Below are 16,294 nucleotides of genomic sequence, written 5' to 3'. Positions count from 1 at the left end.
AATACATGAGGGTGCTTAGTCTCTGGTTCACTTTAAGCATACCCACGTCTATTAGGGAATGTCTATACACTTACCCTTTTGGTCTCGGCTTGCCTGCAATCCTTTCTATGTAAATAGTGACCACTGGCAGAAAATTGCGCTGGGATCCGGAAAAGGAAGTTTGCGGCTCCATATAGGGCATGCGCAGGCTTGCGGGCTCTGTCTCCTCTAAATTCCTCCACCCCTCTGCTGCGCATCATATTTCTGAAACTATAACGGGAGGCAGAGGGAAGGAGGAATTTAGAGGAGACGGAGCCAGCAAGCCTGTGCATGAACTATACGGACCTGCAAACCTCCTTTCCCGGGTCCCAGCGCGACTTTCTGCCGGTGGTTGCTAATTACATAGAAAGGATTGTAGGCAAGCCGAGACCCAAAGAGATTAACAGAGGGGCTGGTAAGTATATACACATTCCCTAATAGACGTGGGTATGCTTAAAAGCATACCTAGCGTCTCAGCTCAGGGTCTCTTTAAGCAACAGCATAATGACTTTAAAAGAAAAACATTTCTTTGTTACAGCTTACAGAACTCCTGCAATAAATCTGTATTGTCTACTTCCTGCTTTCATGGAAGCAGACAGAGGGTTAACATCCTGTGTTTACATATTGAATGTGTCTGCCGAGGACTGCCAAATTTTTGTGCTGACACCGTAGGAGATCAAATTACATTTTGGATTACTTGAAGATGAAGAGGAATTAGGCAGGCTCTTCTTTCTAAATACACACAGGGTGCATTTCTCTTTAAGGCAGCTATTGGGAAATGATGGCTTCAGGCCTAGGATTTTAGTATTCAAGTAAGAAATCTGCAATATCCTCCAATTGTCCAGGACCCGGGGACATAAATTGTACAAAAGGATTGGCAACCATGTGAGGACTAGAGCAAGTAGTATAGAGTGTAAAGGTTCATACACACCTACCAACTATCTGTACAACTATTTACCAAACTTGTCTTTTAAGGACCATACAACTTTTGTTGTGAAACAAGTTGAAACAGCTAAAAAAAAAAAAGTCTTTTGCTATTGTTCAAACAGCTGATAAGACTGATAAGAAGGATAAGAAGTCAATCCAACTGTTGGATTGACGTCTTATCAGCTTTTTGAACAATAGCAAAGAACTTTTTTAAGCCCCTTCTACACATACAATTTTTTTATTCGATTCATTGATTCGATTCGATTCAATTCGACGTGTCTGATCGGTATTCGATTCATTTTGCCATTGTTTTTCAATGGCAAATTGAATCGAATCCCGATCGGACATGTCAGATTGAATCGAATCAATGAATGATATATCTGAGTGCGCCCAAGCTGGGCTGCAGCTCTCTCAAGCTGCTCCACATCTTGTCTCAGAAATTTGACTATTTAAATACATTTGGGCATGGACAGGACCAAAAATACAGAGGAATCCTATGCATCACCTCTCTGGCAACAACTACAGCTCATCAGAAATTATGGATTACTTTGGATGACTGAGATTTAAACTGGATTAAAATTGGACTTGGGCTGAAAATGCCTAGCCTGCTAGGAGCTGACCTCAAACTTTGAAATTCTTCAACTTTCTTCAACCCTCAGCTCCTGATCCTTCTGTAAGTAACGGAAATGGCAAAAAACACCTTGTGAGCTTTCTATGTTATGACTATCCTATTTCTACATTTATTCCAAACTTTTTAAATTGAAACAAGGAACTGTCTTAATTTGTTTTAATCTGGAGCATCTCCTTTTTTCTGAGGGCTCGTTTCCACTATAGCGAATCCGCATGCGGGCACTGCACGCGGATTCTAACAATTCAAAAGATCCATTTGCAGTGGGCAATCTGTGTATATGTGGGTATGGGACAGTAAATCATAGTCTCCAACCCAATAACCAAATACTAGTCTGTACCACTGCCATGAACACAACCAGTTAATGATAACTATATTACATGAATCAAAAGATATGGTCTCACGTGTAATCATTCAAATAAATGCTTTTATTATATCAAAAAGTGGGAGAAGTTAAAAAATGGGAACAGTTAAAAACTGGGGAAGGAATGTTGCGGAGTCATAACAGCAATATACATGGCCGGCCAAAAAATGAACACACTCCACTCACTCCATGCACACCATAAATCCCCCCATGCAACCTATTAAAGCTCAGCGCTGTGATAACCTTCAGTAAATAATAATAATGTAAAGTCCAGTGATCACTCATAAATCTTCAATGTTAGTGGATCATAAGCAACTATACATCATCCAAGCGAAAAGTTCATGTAGCAGAAAGCAGCTTTTTGCAGGTTAGAGCATAAGCATATATCATGCATAGCAAGGTAAAGTGGCATAGATCTCACCAGTCCGGCTTTCAAATTCTGCAGCGCTTCTTGCAGGTCATGGAGTTTGAGGGGATCGGTAAGTTGTGGTCTTTGGGGGGCCCCCCTCTCTCTCTTTTTCTCTCCAGGACGCCGTGTATGAAAGGCAGTCAGCGGGATGCGGCGTGGGAACGTAGCTGGCCGGCGTCCCAGCACAGCTCTAATACAGTCACCACGATCCTCCAATGAGAGCGCCCGTTCTCCTGCCTGCAGGGCTCCTGGGTAGGGTAGTTCCCCGTGAGGAGTGATAGGAACGGCCAGACGTTGCGTATGGCTCCGCCCACCGACGCGTTTCACGCCGTGGGCGTTTCTTCAGGGTGTGATTTCCTCCCCCCCTGTGCATTGGCTTTTAATCCACAAGGACCTCCTCCTCTGTCATCTCAGATCCTCCACTATTGGTCAGTTTTCGCTGAGGCTGCCAAAATAGCACACCCAGCATAGGTAAATATAACTTTGGATTTTAGTAGAAGATGAGAGACGGGTTCTTGATAATAATGGGAACCAGAGATATTGCAGTGCCAATCAAACACTTAGGGTCATCAATTTTAATATTATCTCAAGCTTAGGAGAGACGTAGCTTTCACTCCAACAATCAGTCTCCAATGTCATTGATATTCATATGATATTTAATGAAGTATAAGTCTCCTACTTTGTTTATAGAGGCATTCTTGTTCCTTATTCATATTTTCAAAAAGTTCTAAGAGTCCTCCACTTAGATAATAAAGTTCGTGGAGGACATTTCTACAGTGGGATTCTGACTGTTTCCTGGCTGCACAATTGTCACACATCACTCATTTAAAGGGACATCACACAAAAGGTCTGTTTTCAAACCTAAGGCAAGAGGGGATAACAGTCCAGCGATCGGCTCATTTAGTCCACAGCCACAAGCATGCTTCTCATGCACTCCATCATATGTACGCATTTAGACGCAAAAATGCTCTCAGATCCAATTCTCTATTGAGGCCATGTGGATACAGGGTATTCAACCTATATATCCACATGGCCTCCTTACAATAAAGAACGTCATCATAATCCCCTCTCCTGCCCGAGATATTCAACTTGTATATGCCCTTCACTTTAGTCCCAGTTAGTTCACTATTGTGAAATTCAGCATAATGTGCAGCCAAAAAACTTTTTTCCTCATTGTTATCCTCAATCAAGCGTAAATGCTCAAGAACTCTGTCTTTTAGCATTTTTTTAGTTTTCCCTATATATTTTAGTCCACAAGGACATTCTATCATATATATGACTCTCTCAGTTTGGCAATTTATGTGCGATCTAATTTCATACACATTTTGGCCAGAACTATCATAGAAATTTTTATTATCTCTGCGATCTATAAATGGGCATAGCTTGCACCCAGAGCATCTAAAGGTCCCATTAGGTATATGTTTGTCCAGCCAGGTTGCTGTATCTCTCCTATACTCACTTTTTACCAACCTGTCGCGAAGATTAGGTGCACGTTTGGCTGTCATAAGGGGTCTGGGCCCAACTATATTTAGGATCTCAGGGGGAGCAGTCAGGATATTCCAGTTTTTTGTCAACACTTCACGTAGGGGTTCCCAATGGGACCCAAAAGTGCTGATTAAGCGCAAAAAATTGTCATCTTCCCTTTTAGTAATCTCTCGACCTCCTAGCAGGTCAGTTCTATCCACATCCCATGCCCTGCGCAGAGCCCTGCGCAGGATACGGTGCGGATATCCTCTCTGTCTGAAGCGATCATACATTGATCTAGCTTCTTCACGGAAAATTTCGTCATTGGAGCAATTACGTCGTAAGCGGATGAACTGTCCGTATGGTACTCCTCTAATCAAAGGGGAGGGATGATGACTGCATGCATGAAGCAGGCTGTTGCCTGCTGTCGGTTTACGGAAGGTGGAGGTGGATATTCTATCCCCCTCAATTTTCAAATGTAAATCCAGGAAACTTAATATTTGTTTACTCACTGTATACGTCAATTTGATGTTTTTATCATTTTGATTCATTCTTAGCATGAACTTATCAAGTTCTTCCTCATTACCAGTCCAGACCAGGAGCACGTCATCAATGTAACAAAGCCAGAGGGCGGCGTGTGCCCGAAAGCCGGGATCACCATATACATCCTTGTGTTCCCAGAAGCCTAAATGAAGGCACGCATATGCTGGCGCACACGCCGCCCCCATTGACGTGCCCCTGGTCTGCCTGTAAAACACTCCATCAAAGGAAAAGCAATTAAAATGCAGGATCAAGTCGACCGCATCAAAAATAAATTGGTTAAAATCGACAAATTCTGGGTAGTGACCTTGTAGAAAAAATTGTATTGCCCGGAGTCCCCCCTCATGTGGGATCGACGTGTATAATGATTCCACGTCGACTCCGACAAGGAGGGACCCCGGGGGGATCACCAGGTCCCTAAGTACACCCAACAAGTTCTTCGTGTCCAAAATAAAGGATGGCAGTTGACTTACCAATGGCTTTAACCGTTCATCAACATATTTGCCCAAACGCTGTGTTGGGCCTCCTATCCCTGCTACAATCGGACGCCCCGGGGGCCTGGATAGACTCTTATGGACTTTTGGTATTGTATAGAAGGTAGGGATATTGAAAGTGTCAACTTTCATATAGTTACATTCTTCCTCTGTGATGACACCTTTATGCCATGCGTCATCCACCAGGGAATTGACTTTGTGGACTACCACGGAGAAGGGATTCCCAGATAACTTCTGATAGGTATCAGGATCGCCCAGCAATCTTTTACATTCGGCCACGTAGTCCTCCTCATTCAGAAGGACCACGTTGCCTCCCTTATCTCCTGGTTTTATGATCAAACCCTTTGCTTCCTGCAGCTCCTTAAGGGCTTTCTGTTCATCTTTGGTTAAATTAAATTTCTCTGGTCTCCTAGACCAGTCTAATGTTTTAATGTCTTGTTGAACTGTCTCTAAGAAGACTGCTATATATTTATTATTCGACAGGGGGGGCATTTTTATAGATCTCTTTTTCAATTTGGTGGGGACCAAAGGGGCATCAATTTGAGGATCTTTTAATTCAAATTCATGCATCCAGAAAGAAAAAGAAAAAGAGAGAGAGGGGGGCCCCCCAAAGACCACAACTTACCGATCCCCTCAAACTCCATGACCTGCAAGAAGCGCTGCAGAATTTGAAAGCCGGACTGGTGAGATCTATGCCACTTTACCTTGCTATGCATGATATATGCTTATGCTCTAACCTGCAAAAAGCTGCTTTCTGCTACATGAACTTTTCGCTTGGATGATGTATAGTTGCTTATGATCCACTAACATTGAAGATTTATGAGTGATCACTGGACTTTACATTATTATTATTTACTGAAGGTTATCACAGCGCTGAGCTTTAATAGGTTGCATGGGGGGATTTATGGTGTGCATGGAGTGAGTGGAGTGTGTTCATTTTTTGGCCGGCCATGTATATTGCTGTTATGACTCCGCAACATTCCTTCCCCAGTTTTTAACTGTTCCCATTTTTTAACTTCTCCCACTTTTTGATAGAATAAAAGCATTTATTTGAATGATTACACGTGAGACCATATCTTTTGATTCATGTAATATACTGCACGCGGATTCGCATAGGTAATGTAAGTGGATGGGGCTGTTTCCACTTGTGCGGCTGCGGCAGCGTTTTTTGATGCGGCAGAAATCTGCACGGCAGGGCCGTCAGATTTCGCGTGCAGAAGGAATGTGCGCGAATCGCCGCTAATGTAACTAATAGGGAAATCGCATGCGGGGTGACCATGCGTTTTTTGACGCGAAATCGCATGCGATTTCGCATAGGTATTAATGTTATTTCACTCAGGCAGTGACATGGTTAAAATCGCATACAGCCTTACCTATGCGGAATCGCATGCGAAATCGCGGCAAAAACGCATGCGGAATCGCACCCGCATGCGATTTTGTCCGCGGTGGAATGCAGGCGATTCCGCACCGCACTAGTGGAAACGAGCCCTGAGAAGTACAGCTTGCAAAAGACCCCTTCCCTTTGATCTCAGCAGGGTGTCTATCAGCTGTCCAAATGCCACCATTAAGGTAGCCATACACTTGTCGATTTGCCATTAGATCGACCAGCTGACAGATCCCTATCTGATCGAATCTGATCAGAGAGGGATCGTATGGCTGCCTTTACTGCAAACAGATTGTGAATCGATTTCAGCCTGAAACCGATCACAATCTGTTGAGCTGCTCCTGCCGCCTGTGCTCCCCACCCCCCGTATACATTACCTGAAGCTGGGTCCCGGGCGTCTTCTCCGCGCTGCACCGCACCGCTCTGTTCTTGCTCAATCCCGGCGCTTCCTGTGTCACTCCGTGACCAGGAAGTTCAAATAGAGCGCCCTCTATTTGAACTTCCTGGTCACTGCAGTGACACAGGAAGCGCCGGGATGGAGCCGTAACAGAGCGGTGCAGCGCGGAGAAGACGCCCGGGAGCCAGCGTCAGGTAATGTATACCTGATCGGATCGGCCGCCGCTAGCGACGCGCACCCTACCCGCGGGCGATCGAGGGTAATTTTCCGCACGGCGCGATCGACGGACCGATCCGATTTCGGGAGGAAATTGGATCGGCGGGTGCGTTTAGCGCGAACGATTGGCAGCAGATTCGATCCCAGGATCGAATCTGCTGTCGAAACGGCCGCGAATCGGGCCAGTGTATGGCCACCTTTAAAATACTCAGCTGAGATGCTTATCTATATTGCAACCTCTGTTCCCAAGAAACTCTTACAAATAGATTCTGCTTTGATTACCCCTCTAAAATTCCTTGGGATTCTCAAGAAAACAAGGCGGGGGAAGAGGGGGGGGACATGCAGGCAAATCAAAGCCAAAGCAATCCTCACATATCTATAAATCAGCTGTATCAGTAAAGGACCCAGATAACAGAGACAGCTGCCACACTCCTGATTACAACCCCCAGCCAGGAGCTAGGAACACAGACCTCAAAGTTAAGGCAAACAACATTAAAGCAGTACTCTGCAATGCCAGGTCCATAAACAACAAAACAGCAGTTATTCATGATCTAATAGAGGCTTCAGATCTAGCTTTAATTACAGAGACATGGTTGGATCAGAACTCAGGACCCACTCTTGCGGCTGCGGTACCAGACAATTACTCAGTTTTACACTGTGAAAGGCAAAACCGCAAGGGAGGAGGATTAGCTCTGTGCTTCAAATCCAGTTTGAATATTAAACCCCTTGCTGTAGCCCCCACCCACTCTTTTGAATGTCTGGCAGCCCAGCTCTCAGCTGGAAAAAAAATAAACATACTGCTTGTCTACCGACCCCCTGACGCTGCCTCAGCTTTTCTCAAGGAAATAGCAGAACTTGTATCTTGCATAACACTGAAACACCCTAGGTGGATAATTCTGGGAGACTTTAACGCACGGGTCGATACACACTCTTCCCAATTTGGAACTAAGCTACTTCTCTCCATGAATGAACTGGGCTTCTCTCAAGCAGTCAACCTCCCTACCCACAAAAAAGGACACACTTTGGACCTCATTTTCCATTCAGAACTCCTAATATCCAACGTGGAAATTGATCCAGTAGTTTGGTCAGACCACCACACTGTCCACTTCTCCTTTACAGCACCGGCTACAAAACACCAAGTGAAAGAACTAATAAAATATCGTTCCTTGAAAGGTTTGACACCCCAACACCTTCAGAACAGCCTCAATCTAGGTGGAGTGACAGATCACAACTTAGGCCTTGAATCCATGGTCCTTAAATATAACCACGACGTCTCAGCCGCTTTTGACGCCATAGCTCCCTTAAAGATTAAACGTTCCGCACCATTACATCACGCTCGCTGGTTTGACAACTCTATAAAGGAACTAAAGAAACAGGGACGCAGACTGGAACGAAGGTGGCGCAAACATCAGTCACCTGAGAACAAACTTTCCCTAATTGCTCACCTGAAAAAATATCAAACGATGATTAACAAAAAGAAGTCCTTATTCCTGTCTCACGAAATTGCAAATGCAGCCAACAGACCTGCTCAACTCTTCCGCACGGTTGACAGTCTCTGCAATCCATCTTGCAGGAAATCCAGCATCAGACCTTCACAGGAACTGTGCGAGAAATTTGCCCACTTCTTCTCAAAGTCTCCTTCATACGATCTGCCATTCAATTCACAGCCCCAGAAACCCATGCAGAGCCATATAACAGGTGCAAAAATAGCCTACCACCATGGTCTGATTTTAAGGTAATCACTGAAAAAAACATCTTGGATATCCTCTCAAACCTTCGCCAGAATACCTGCGATCTGGACCCTGGCCCCACTAAGTTCATGTTGAAATGCCCTGAACTATTTACACTGGCATTCCACAAAATAGTCAACAGCTCCTTACAAGAAGGGTGGTTTCCCTCTACTCTGAAAGAAGCAATCGTCAGGCCTCTACTCAAGAAACCATCCTTAGACCCAGATGCTCTAAACAGCTACAGACCTGTCTCAAACCTTCCCTTTCTGGGAAAAGTTATTGAAAAGGCTGTCTACCTCCAACTTGAAGCCAGGCTCTCCAGAAACCACATCCTTGACCCTCTTCAATCTGGCTTCAGGAAATATCACAGCTGTGAAACAGCCCTCACCCAGATTTGCAATGATCTGCTCATTGCAAGAGACAAGGGTCAATGTTCCATCCTGATTTTGCTCGACCTCTCAGCGGCTTTTGACACAGTCGATCATGAAATCTTGCTCAACAGGCTACAAGAGTACTGTGGCATAGATGGCATTGTTCTCCGGTGGTTCAACTCCTTCCAGACTGGCAGAACACAAAGGGTAGCCTTAGGGCCCTTCCTCTCCAACCCTGTACAACTAAAATACGGTGTACCTCAGGGCGCAATATTATCCCCTTTACTGTTCACCATATACATGCTGCCACTTGGAGAAATCATACAAAAACATGGCCTGACATATTATTGCTATGCTGATGACACCCAGCTATATTTGTCATTCAAACCTGACGTCACAGACCCTACTCCACAAATAAACGCATGCTTAGCTGAGCTTCAGGAGTGGATGAATAATAATTGGCTAAAACTTAATGCTGACAAAACTGAGGTTCTTGTTATCGAGGGCCAGGGCTCAACAGCAAAGCAGCCCAAGTCTCAACCAACACCGCTAAGGATAGGGAGCTCAGACCTGAACAACTCAGACTGTGTGTGCAGCCTGGGAGTACTGATTGATGGGAAATTAAGCTTCAGGAATCAAATCTCAGCTGTTGTGAAACATTCCTTCTTTCACCTAAGGAATATTGCAAGGATTAAACACCTTATTCCTTCAGAGGATCTTCCAACCCTAGTTCATGCCTTCGTCACATCAAGGTTAGACTACTGCAACGTCCTCTACACAGGCCTGCATAAGAAAGACTTACGCCGCCTGCAATTAGTACAGAATGCCGTCGCAAGGCTGTTAACGAGCCAACCCCGCCATTGCCACATAACACCAACCCTGAGCTCACTCCACTGGCTACCGATAAAATGGAGAATTCTGTTTAAGATTGGCTTACTGACATTCAAATCCTTGCACAATCTGGGCCCTGGATACCTGAAGGACTTGTTGCAACTACATCACACCCCCCACAATCTTAGATCAAAAGGACGTAACACCTTGGTCACCCCCAGAGTCCACCTCAAAACCTTTGGAGACAGAGCCTTTTGTCATGCTGCCCCTACACTTTGGAACTCCCTGCCACATCCAATCAGGACAGCTCCATCCCTGGAAGCATTTAAGTCTAAACTGAAAACATACCTCTTCAGTCTGGCATTCATGAACATCTGACTATCTCCTCTGTAACACAACCCAGCCTGAAACCCTGTATTAATCTGAGACACAGCTATGCGCTTTGAGTCCTATGGGAGAAAAGCGCTTTACAAATGTTATTGTATTGTATTGTATTGAATCGAATCAATGAATTGAATCGGACAAAAAATTGTATGGTGTAGATGGGGCTTTAGTTGTTTCAACTTGTTTCACGAAAAAAAAAACGTTTGACAATTGTGCTGCAAAAAAGACTGCTGTTGAGCGTGTGAATGGGGCTTAACAGACAAGTTTGGTAGATAGACAGATAGTTGGTAGGTGTGTATGAACCTTAACAAAAGAGAGTAAAAAAAAAAAAACACAAAACAAAGCATACAATAAAAGTGGTGAATGTACTATTTCCACTTTTAGTAAATCAGTGATGCACTGCTAAGGTGGTAAGGCCTTACAGTATGTAGTCTTATTTTCAGGGAAACTGGGTATTTGCACAATCTACCAAAGACAATTCTGTCCTCTCAGATCACTATATTTTTGCCAGGCAGTTTCTTTTCACTTTGAATACTCCAGAACGCAACACCATTATTTCATCCTTTACATCCCGAAGTTTGTAACACTGACTGACCACATACACTCACGACAACCATAGGCATGGCTAACAAACTAGTATTACCGCCCAGTTTCAAATGCAAGAATTAATTTTCTGTGACACAAGTAGTGAATTTATATATCTATTCTATCTAAATAGCTTTCTCATTTATCCTTAGGAGTTCACAATGCACGATACCATTGGATGCTACCTGGACTTGGACAACAGCCGTGTGAAATTCTCCAAGAATGGTGAGTGATGTCCTTTCAATAATCTGTGGTTTTCTGATACTTCTTTATTTTAATACTCATTTACTTGACTTCCAGGCAAGGACCTTGGACATGCGTTTGATATTCCCCCGCACTTGAAGAACCAGGCCCTCTTTGCAGCATGTGTTCTGAAGGTATCATTCGCTCCTATCCAACAATTGTCTTGGTTAATGCAAGAGGAGTTATTTGTTTCATTTCAGCATTACTGTGGCATGCCAAGCCCAACTGTGTGTGTACAGCAGGGCCAGTTCTAGACTTTTTGCTGCCTTAGGTTTAGAATGATCGCACAGCACCCGACAAGTTGCACCGTGTGCTACAACTGTGGTGCTACTCCCCCCCCCCCCCCCCCCAAAAAAAAAAAACACCCAGTACAGGTAGATAGCCAGGATTAGTTGCCCCAAGTATAGGTTGCCAGACATAGGTGCTCCCAGTAAAGGTTGGCCAGGTAAATATTCCACCAGTATTGATTAGCCAGGCATGGGTGCCCCTAGTATAGGTAGTTGGGTATAGTTGCCCCCAGTATAGTTAGCCAGGTATAGTTGCCCCTAGTATAGGTAGCCAGTATAGTTGCACCCGGTAAAGGTAGCCTGTATAGTTGCGTCCAGTATAGGTAGCAAGTATAGTTGGCCCCGGTATAGGTAGCCAGTATAGTTGCCCCAGGTATAGTTAGCCAGGTATAGTTGCCCCTAGTATAGGTAGCCAGTATAGTTGCACCCGGTATAGGTAGCCTGTATAGTTGCCTCCAGTATAGGTAGCCAGTATAGTTGCCCCAGGTATAGGTAGCCAGTATAGTTGCCCCAGGTATAGGTAGCCAGTATAGTTGCCCCAGGTATAGGTAGCCAGTATATTTGCCCCCGGTATAGGTATCCAGTATAGTTGGCCCCGGTATAGTTAGCCTGGTATAGTTGCCCCCGGTATAGTTAGCCAGTATAGTTGCCCCCGATATAGGTAGCCAGTATAGTTGCGCCCGGTATAGGTAGCCAGTATAGTTATTATTATTTATTTATAAGGCGCCAACATATTCCTTGGCGCTGTACAATGTAAGAAAACAAACAAGGGATACATAATGCTGGGGGCCCCCAGTATAGGTAGCCATTATAGTTGCCCCTAGTATAGATTAGCCGGGTAGATGTTCCCAGTAGGTAGCCAGCCTGTCCCCCTCCACTTAAGTGGCCAACGCTGATTTTACCTTGTAACTGACTCTGCGGCCTCTTCTACAACAGTCCCCGGCCCTCCCCTCGCTAATAAACCTTAGCCAGCAGCGAGCAAGTAGCATGTCCTGTATTATGCTAAACCTAATACATGCTACTGTCTTTTTGATATTGCAGAATGCTGAGCTTAAATTTAATTTTGGAGAGGAAGAATTCAAATTCCCCCCTAAGGACGGGTTTGTTGCTCTGTGCAAAGCTTCAGATGGCGATGCTGTTAAATCTCAGAATGCTGGTATGTATGGAGCTTTACTGGTACATATAGGTTGCTTTTATGATATGGGTACTTTGGTAATGGGCATTGGTCTCCTCTAAAGAAATGCCACTCTGTTCTTCCCGTCACATGATTTATCACAGCACACTACAGAAAGAAGCTTCAAACTTCAGTCTAACATATATTTCAAATAACTTTTTGAGTGCATGCATTGTAAAGCAGTGTTCTCAATGCTGGTGCGACCTGGCCCTGATTGGCTCTGTTGCAGGTCACATGATCCACCACGTCATGTGATCTGGCTGACAAGTGAGGATGGGATGCTATACTGCCCTCTTATTGAATACACGGGCCTTGATTTGCTCTCTTGCAGGTCACATAATGCGTCACGTCGTGATCTGGCTGACAAGTGAGGGTGGGATGCTATACTGCCCTCTTATTGAATACACAAGCCCTGATTGGCTCTCTTGCAGGTCACATGATGCGTCACGTCATGATCTGGCTGACAAGTGAGGGTGGGATGCTAAACTGCCCTCTTATTGAATACACAAGCCCTGATTGGCTCTGTTGCAGGTCACATGATGCGCCACGTCATGTGATCTGGCTGACAAGTGAGGATGGGATGCTATACTGCCCTCTTATTGAATACACGGGCCCTGATTGGCTCTCTTGCAGGTCACATAATGCGTCACGTCGTGACCTGGCTGACAAGTGAGGGTGGGATGCTATACTGCCCTGTCACTGAATACACAGGCCATTATTGGTGAATAGAGATGGTGAATGAGATGCTAAGAATTCTGGCTTGCCTGCAGATTTAATGTAGATTGTATGCAGCTTGGAATTTGACCAATCAAATATACTTTTTGTCAATTTTGAATGGCCCAGTTTTAGGCTGTATACAATTTTGTGAGCCCACTTCCTTAGCCCTCTGACTTGATAGGGCTTTGTAGTCCAAAGCAGGTAATTTGGGTGCCGGGGGTGCCTGATAATTATTATAATTTGGTGGTGCGAATATTGGCGAAGGGTGTATTTTGCGCTGAAGGAGGTGCTTAGATCGGCAGAGAATGCGGCGCAGGCGGTAAGTTAGGGCAACGTTAGGGGGAGGGTTCAAGTGACAATAGGGTCTGGTTAGGCAATAGTAAAATATCAGTAAAAGTACTGATTTTTACTTCGGAAATAGCAAGTACCCAATAGTCCCCCTCATTTAAAGTGGATCCAAAGTGAAAAACTAACTATAACAAGTAACTTGTCTATATATCTTATCTAAAGTTTAGATAGTTTACAAAGCAAATCTATCTGCATACAGCTTCAACAGTGTATGATGATTTCTTCCTGTGATACAATGAGGGCAGCCATGTTCTGTTTGTCACATTACACACAGGCAAGCTGCTCTGTATCTCCACCCCTCAGCCTGTGAAAACTTCACTCCCCCCTCCTCCTCTCTGCCTCAGAAATCTCTGGCTAGTAACACCTCCTCCTCCTGCCCAGACTGAGCTCCCATAAGCCCTTGCTACATCTGTCTCAAAGTGCCAAGGCACTGGAGCAGCTGTGGGTGAGGCTTATTTAGTTTATAGGGAATTAGAGTATTAAAACAAAAAAATAAAGTATTTGGCTTGAGGAATGCCTTATAAACTATATGAAAGTAACACAATTATGCAATGAGTAGAAGTTTATCTCAGATCCACTTTAAATGAATTGATTTTGAAGGTGGCCAAACAGTTCAATAGAAAAGATGCGATATGGTCCTCGTGATGTCACCTTATATCTTTATAAATTGGTCAATTTTTTGAGGAAAAGGCTCTAAATTACATTTTGCATTTTTCATGGGCACTTTAATGGGTCTTTTGTAAATGGTCAGATTGATCTTTTAATGTAGTCTGTTATTTTTGCTTCAGGCAGTGCCCAGGTGTCTCAGGCCAAGAATATGCCCAATGCCCCCAAAGCCCTCATTATTGAACCTTCCCGAGAGCTGGCAGAGCAAACGCTGAACAACGTCAAGCAGTTCAAGAAATACGTGGACAACCCAAAACTGAGGTAATCACTGTGGACACGCCCCTTATGAACATGTGACGTGTTACATTTCCTAGCCTAAAACTAATTACTGATGATTTTCTTTAGAGAGCTCCTGATTATTGGAGGAGTAGCAGCCAAAGAGCAGCTATCAACACTGGAGAATGGCGTAAGTTGTTTTTTTTGCCGTCCCTAAAGGCTGGTTTTGGTAACACTGGGGTAATTTAAAAAATATTTATTGCTTTGGTGATGTAAGTCTCACCCTGAAAATGTTTCATAAAAACTTGATTTTGAGAATTTTTAGTAAGGTGATGAGGGCAGGAGTGGAACACATTGCTGCTGTTGGTGCTCACCATTCCCTTCACTGAAATGGGACCTGGGCTCAAAACTCACAGATAGCCAGCGGCGAACACATAGGTGGGCATGTGGGTTAAGCCCCTCAGCAGGGCTGTGGAGTTGGTATGAACTCGTATGAAACCACCTACTCTGACTCCAGGTACCCAAAATGGCTCCGACTCCTTAGTTTAATATTTAGCAGGGCCTTTGATGTGATACAAAAATCATCCGACTCAGTGTATGAAACCTCCGACTCCAGGTACCCAAAATTGCCCCTGCTCCGACTCCTCGACTCCAACTCCGACTCCACAGCCCTGCCCCTCGGCCTGGCTTCTAGGAGATTGGCCTTGATGTCTGCAGAGGGGCATAGCCCACATGCCTGTTGGATGTGTGGAACCAACAATCTCTTTTATATTGGGATGTTATGTTAGCTGATGGCTATTTGTGAGTTTTGAGCCTAGATTCCTTTAAATGTTGCTCTGTGTATTTGCCCAGCCTTGTAAGCTTCTCATATGATGGTTATTAGCGTGGTTGAGGGACTACTATATATATATATTTTTTATTTATTTTTTTGCTCTGTACCAAAAAAAAAAAAAAAAAAAAAGATAGATAGATATGCCCTATATATAGACTATAGAAAGTCCACTTGATCCTCCCCTCAGGGACATCGGCTCTCTCCCAGCAAGCACTGTCTTTAATATTTTAACAATATACATTTTTCCTTAGATAGGCTTTTAGGTTGTCATACAGTACATATCTTGCCTTTTTATTATTATTAGTTTCTTTATTTGGCTGAATTGCTTCTTGGCTGGTACCATCTTTGCCGAGAATCTAAAGTCAATTCAGGTCCCTCCATGCCTGGTGGAGTTGATAAATTGTCCTTCATGGCAGAAAGGTTGAAAGAATGATCAGAAGTAAACCCAAAGACTATCTCATAAACATGACTAAATCTTGATTCTCTTGTCCCATCGGTGCTTTGACACCTTTGACCATTTCTGCTCTTGTCTCTAACAGGTAGACATTGTAGTGGGGACACCAGGCAGAATCGATGACCTTATTTCAACAGGGAAGCTCAATCTGTCACAAGTGCGTTTCCTGGTACTGGATGAAGCTGTAAGTCGGAAATGTGTTTTTTCTACTCTTAAGAATGAAATACTCAGTTGGAAATGCAGTAACTTTTCTTGTACCGATACGGTGCCATGTTTACTCTTTGGTGATTTCTCCGGTGTTGTATTTCAGGATGGTCTACTCTCCCAGGGCTATTCTGACTTCATCAACAGAATTCATCAGCAGATCCCTCAGATCACGTCTGATGGGAAGAGGCTGCAGGTAGGAGGGGCCTATAGGTTGGTGATCATGTTCCTTTTCTGTGCCTAAAAAATATCATGACTTTCAATATCTTAAAGACGAACTGTAACCAAGGATTGAACTTCATCGCAATCAGTAGCTGATACCCCCTTTCCCATCAGAAATCTTTACCTTTCCTGCAATAGATCATCAGGGACCTCTATGGCTGATATTATGGTCAAACCCCTCCCACAGTG

The 16,294-nt window shown here is 44.1% G+C and overlaps 1 protein-coding gene across 1 annotated transcript in view; it reads left to right on the top strand.

Annotated features, from left to right (window-relative positions):
• The window catches only part of DDX1 (DEAD-box helicase 1), a 61,681-nt gene that overhangs the window by 28,506 nt on the left and 16,881 nt on the right, over window positions 1-16,294 (top strand). The window contains exons 10-16 of the mRNA XM_068280280.1: window positions 10,895-10,967; window positions 11,043-11,119; window positions 12,314-12,428; window positions 14,300-14,438; window positions 14,523-14,583; window positions 15,765-15,863; window positions 15,990-16,079. Of these exons, the coding sequence (XP_068136381.1) occupies window positions 10,895-10,967; window positions 11,043-11,119; window positions 12,314-12,428; window positions 14,300-14,438; window positions 14,523-14,583; window positions 15,765-15,863; window positions 15,990-16,079 (654 nt within the window). The remainder of the gene's footprint in view (window positions 1-10,894; window positions 10,968-11,042; window positions 11,120-12,313; window positions 12,429-14,299; window positions 14,439-14,522; window positions 14,584-15,764; window positions 15,864-15,989; window positions 16,080-16,294) is intronic.

This window comes from Hyperolius riggenbachi, chromosome 4 (genome assembly GCF_040937935.1).
Source record: "Hyperolius riggenbachi isolate aHypRig1 chromosome 4, aHypRig1.pri, whole genome shotgun sequence".
NCBI classification, from domain to species: Eukaryota; Metazoa; Chordata; class Amphibia; order Anura; family Hyperoliidae; genus Hyperolius; species Hyperolius riggenbachi.
This window is presented reverse-complemented; position numbering and strand designations above follow the sequence as displayed.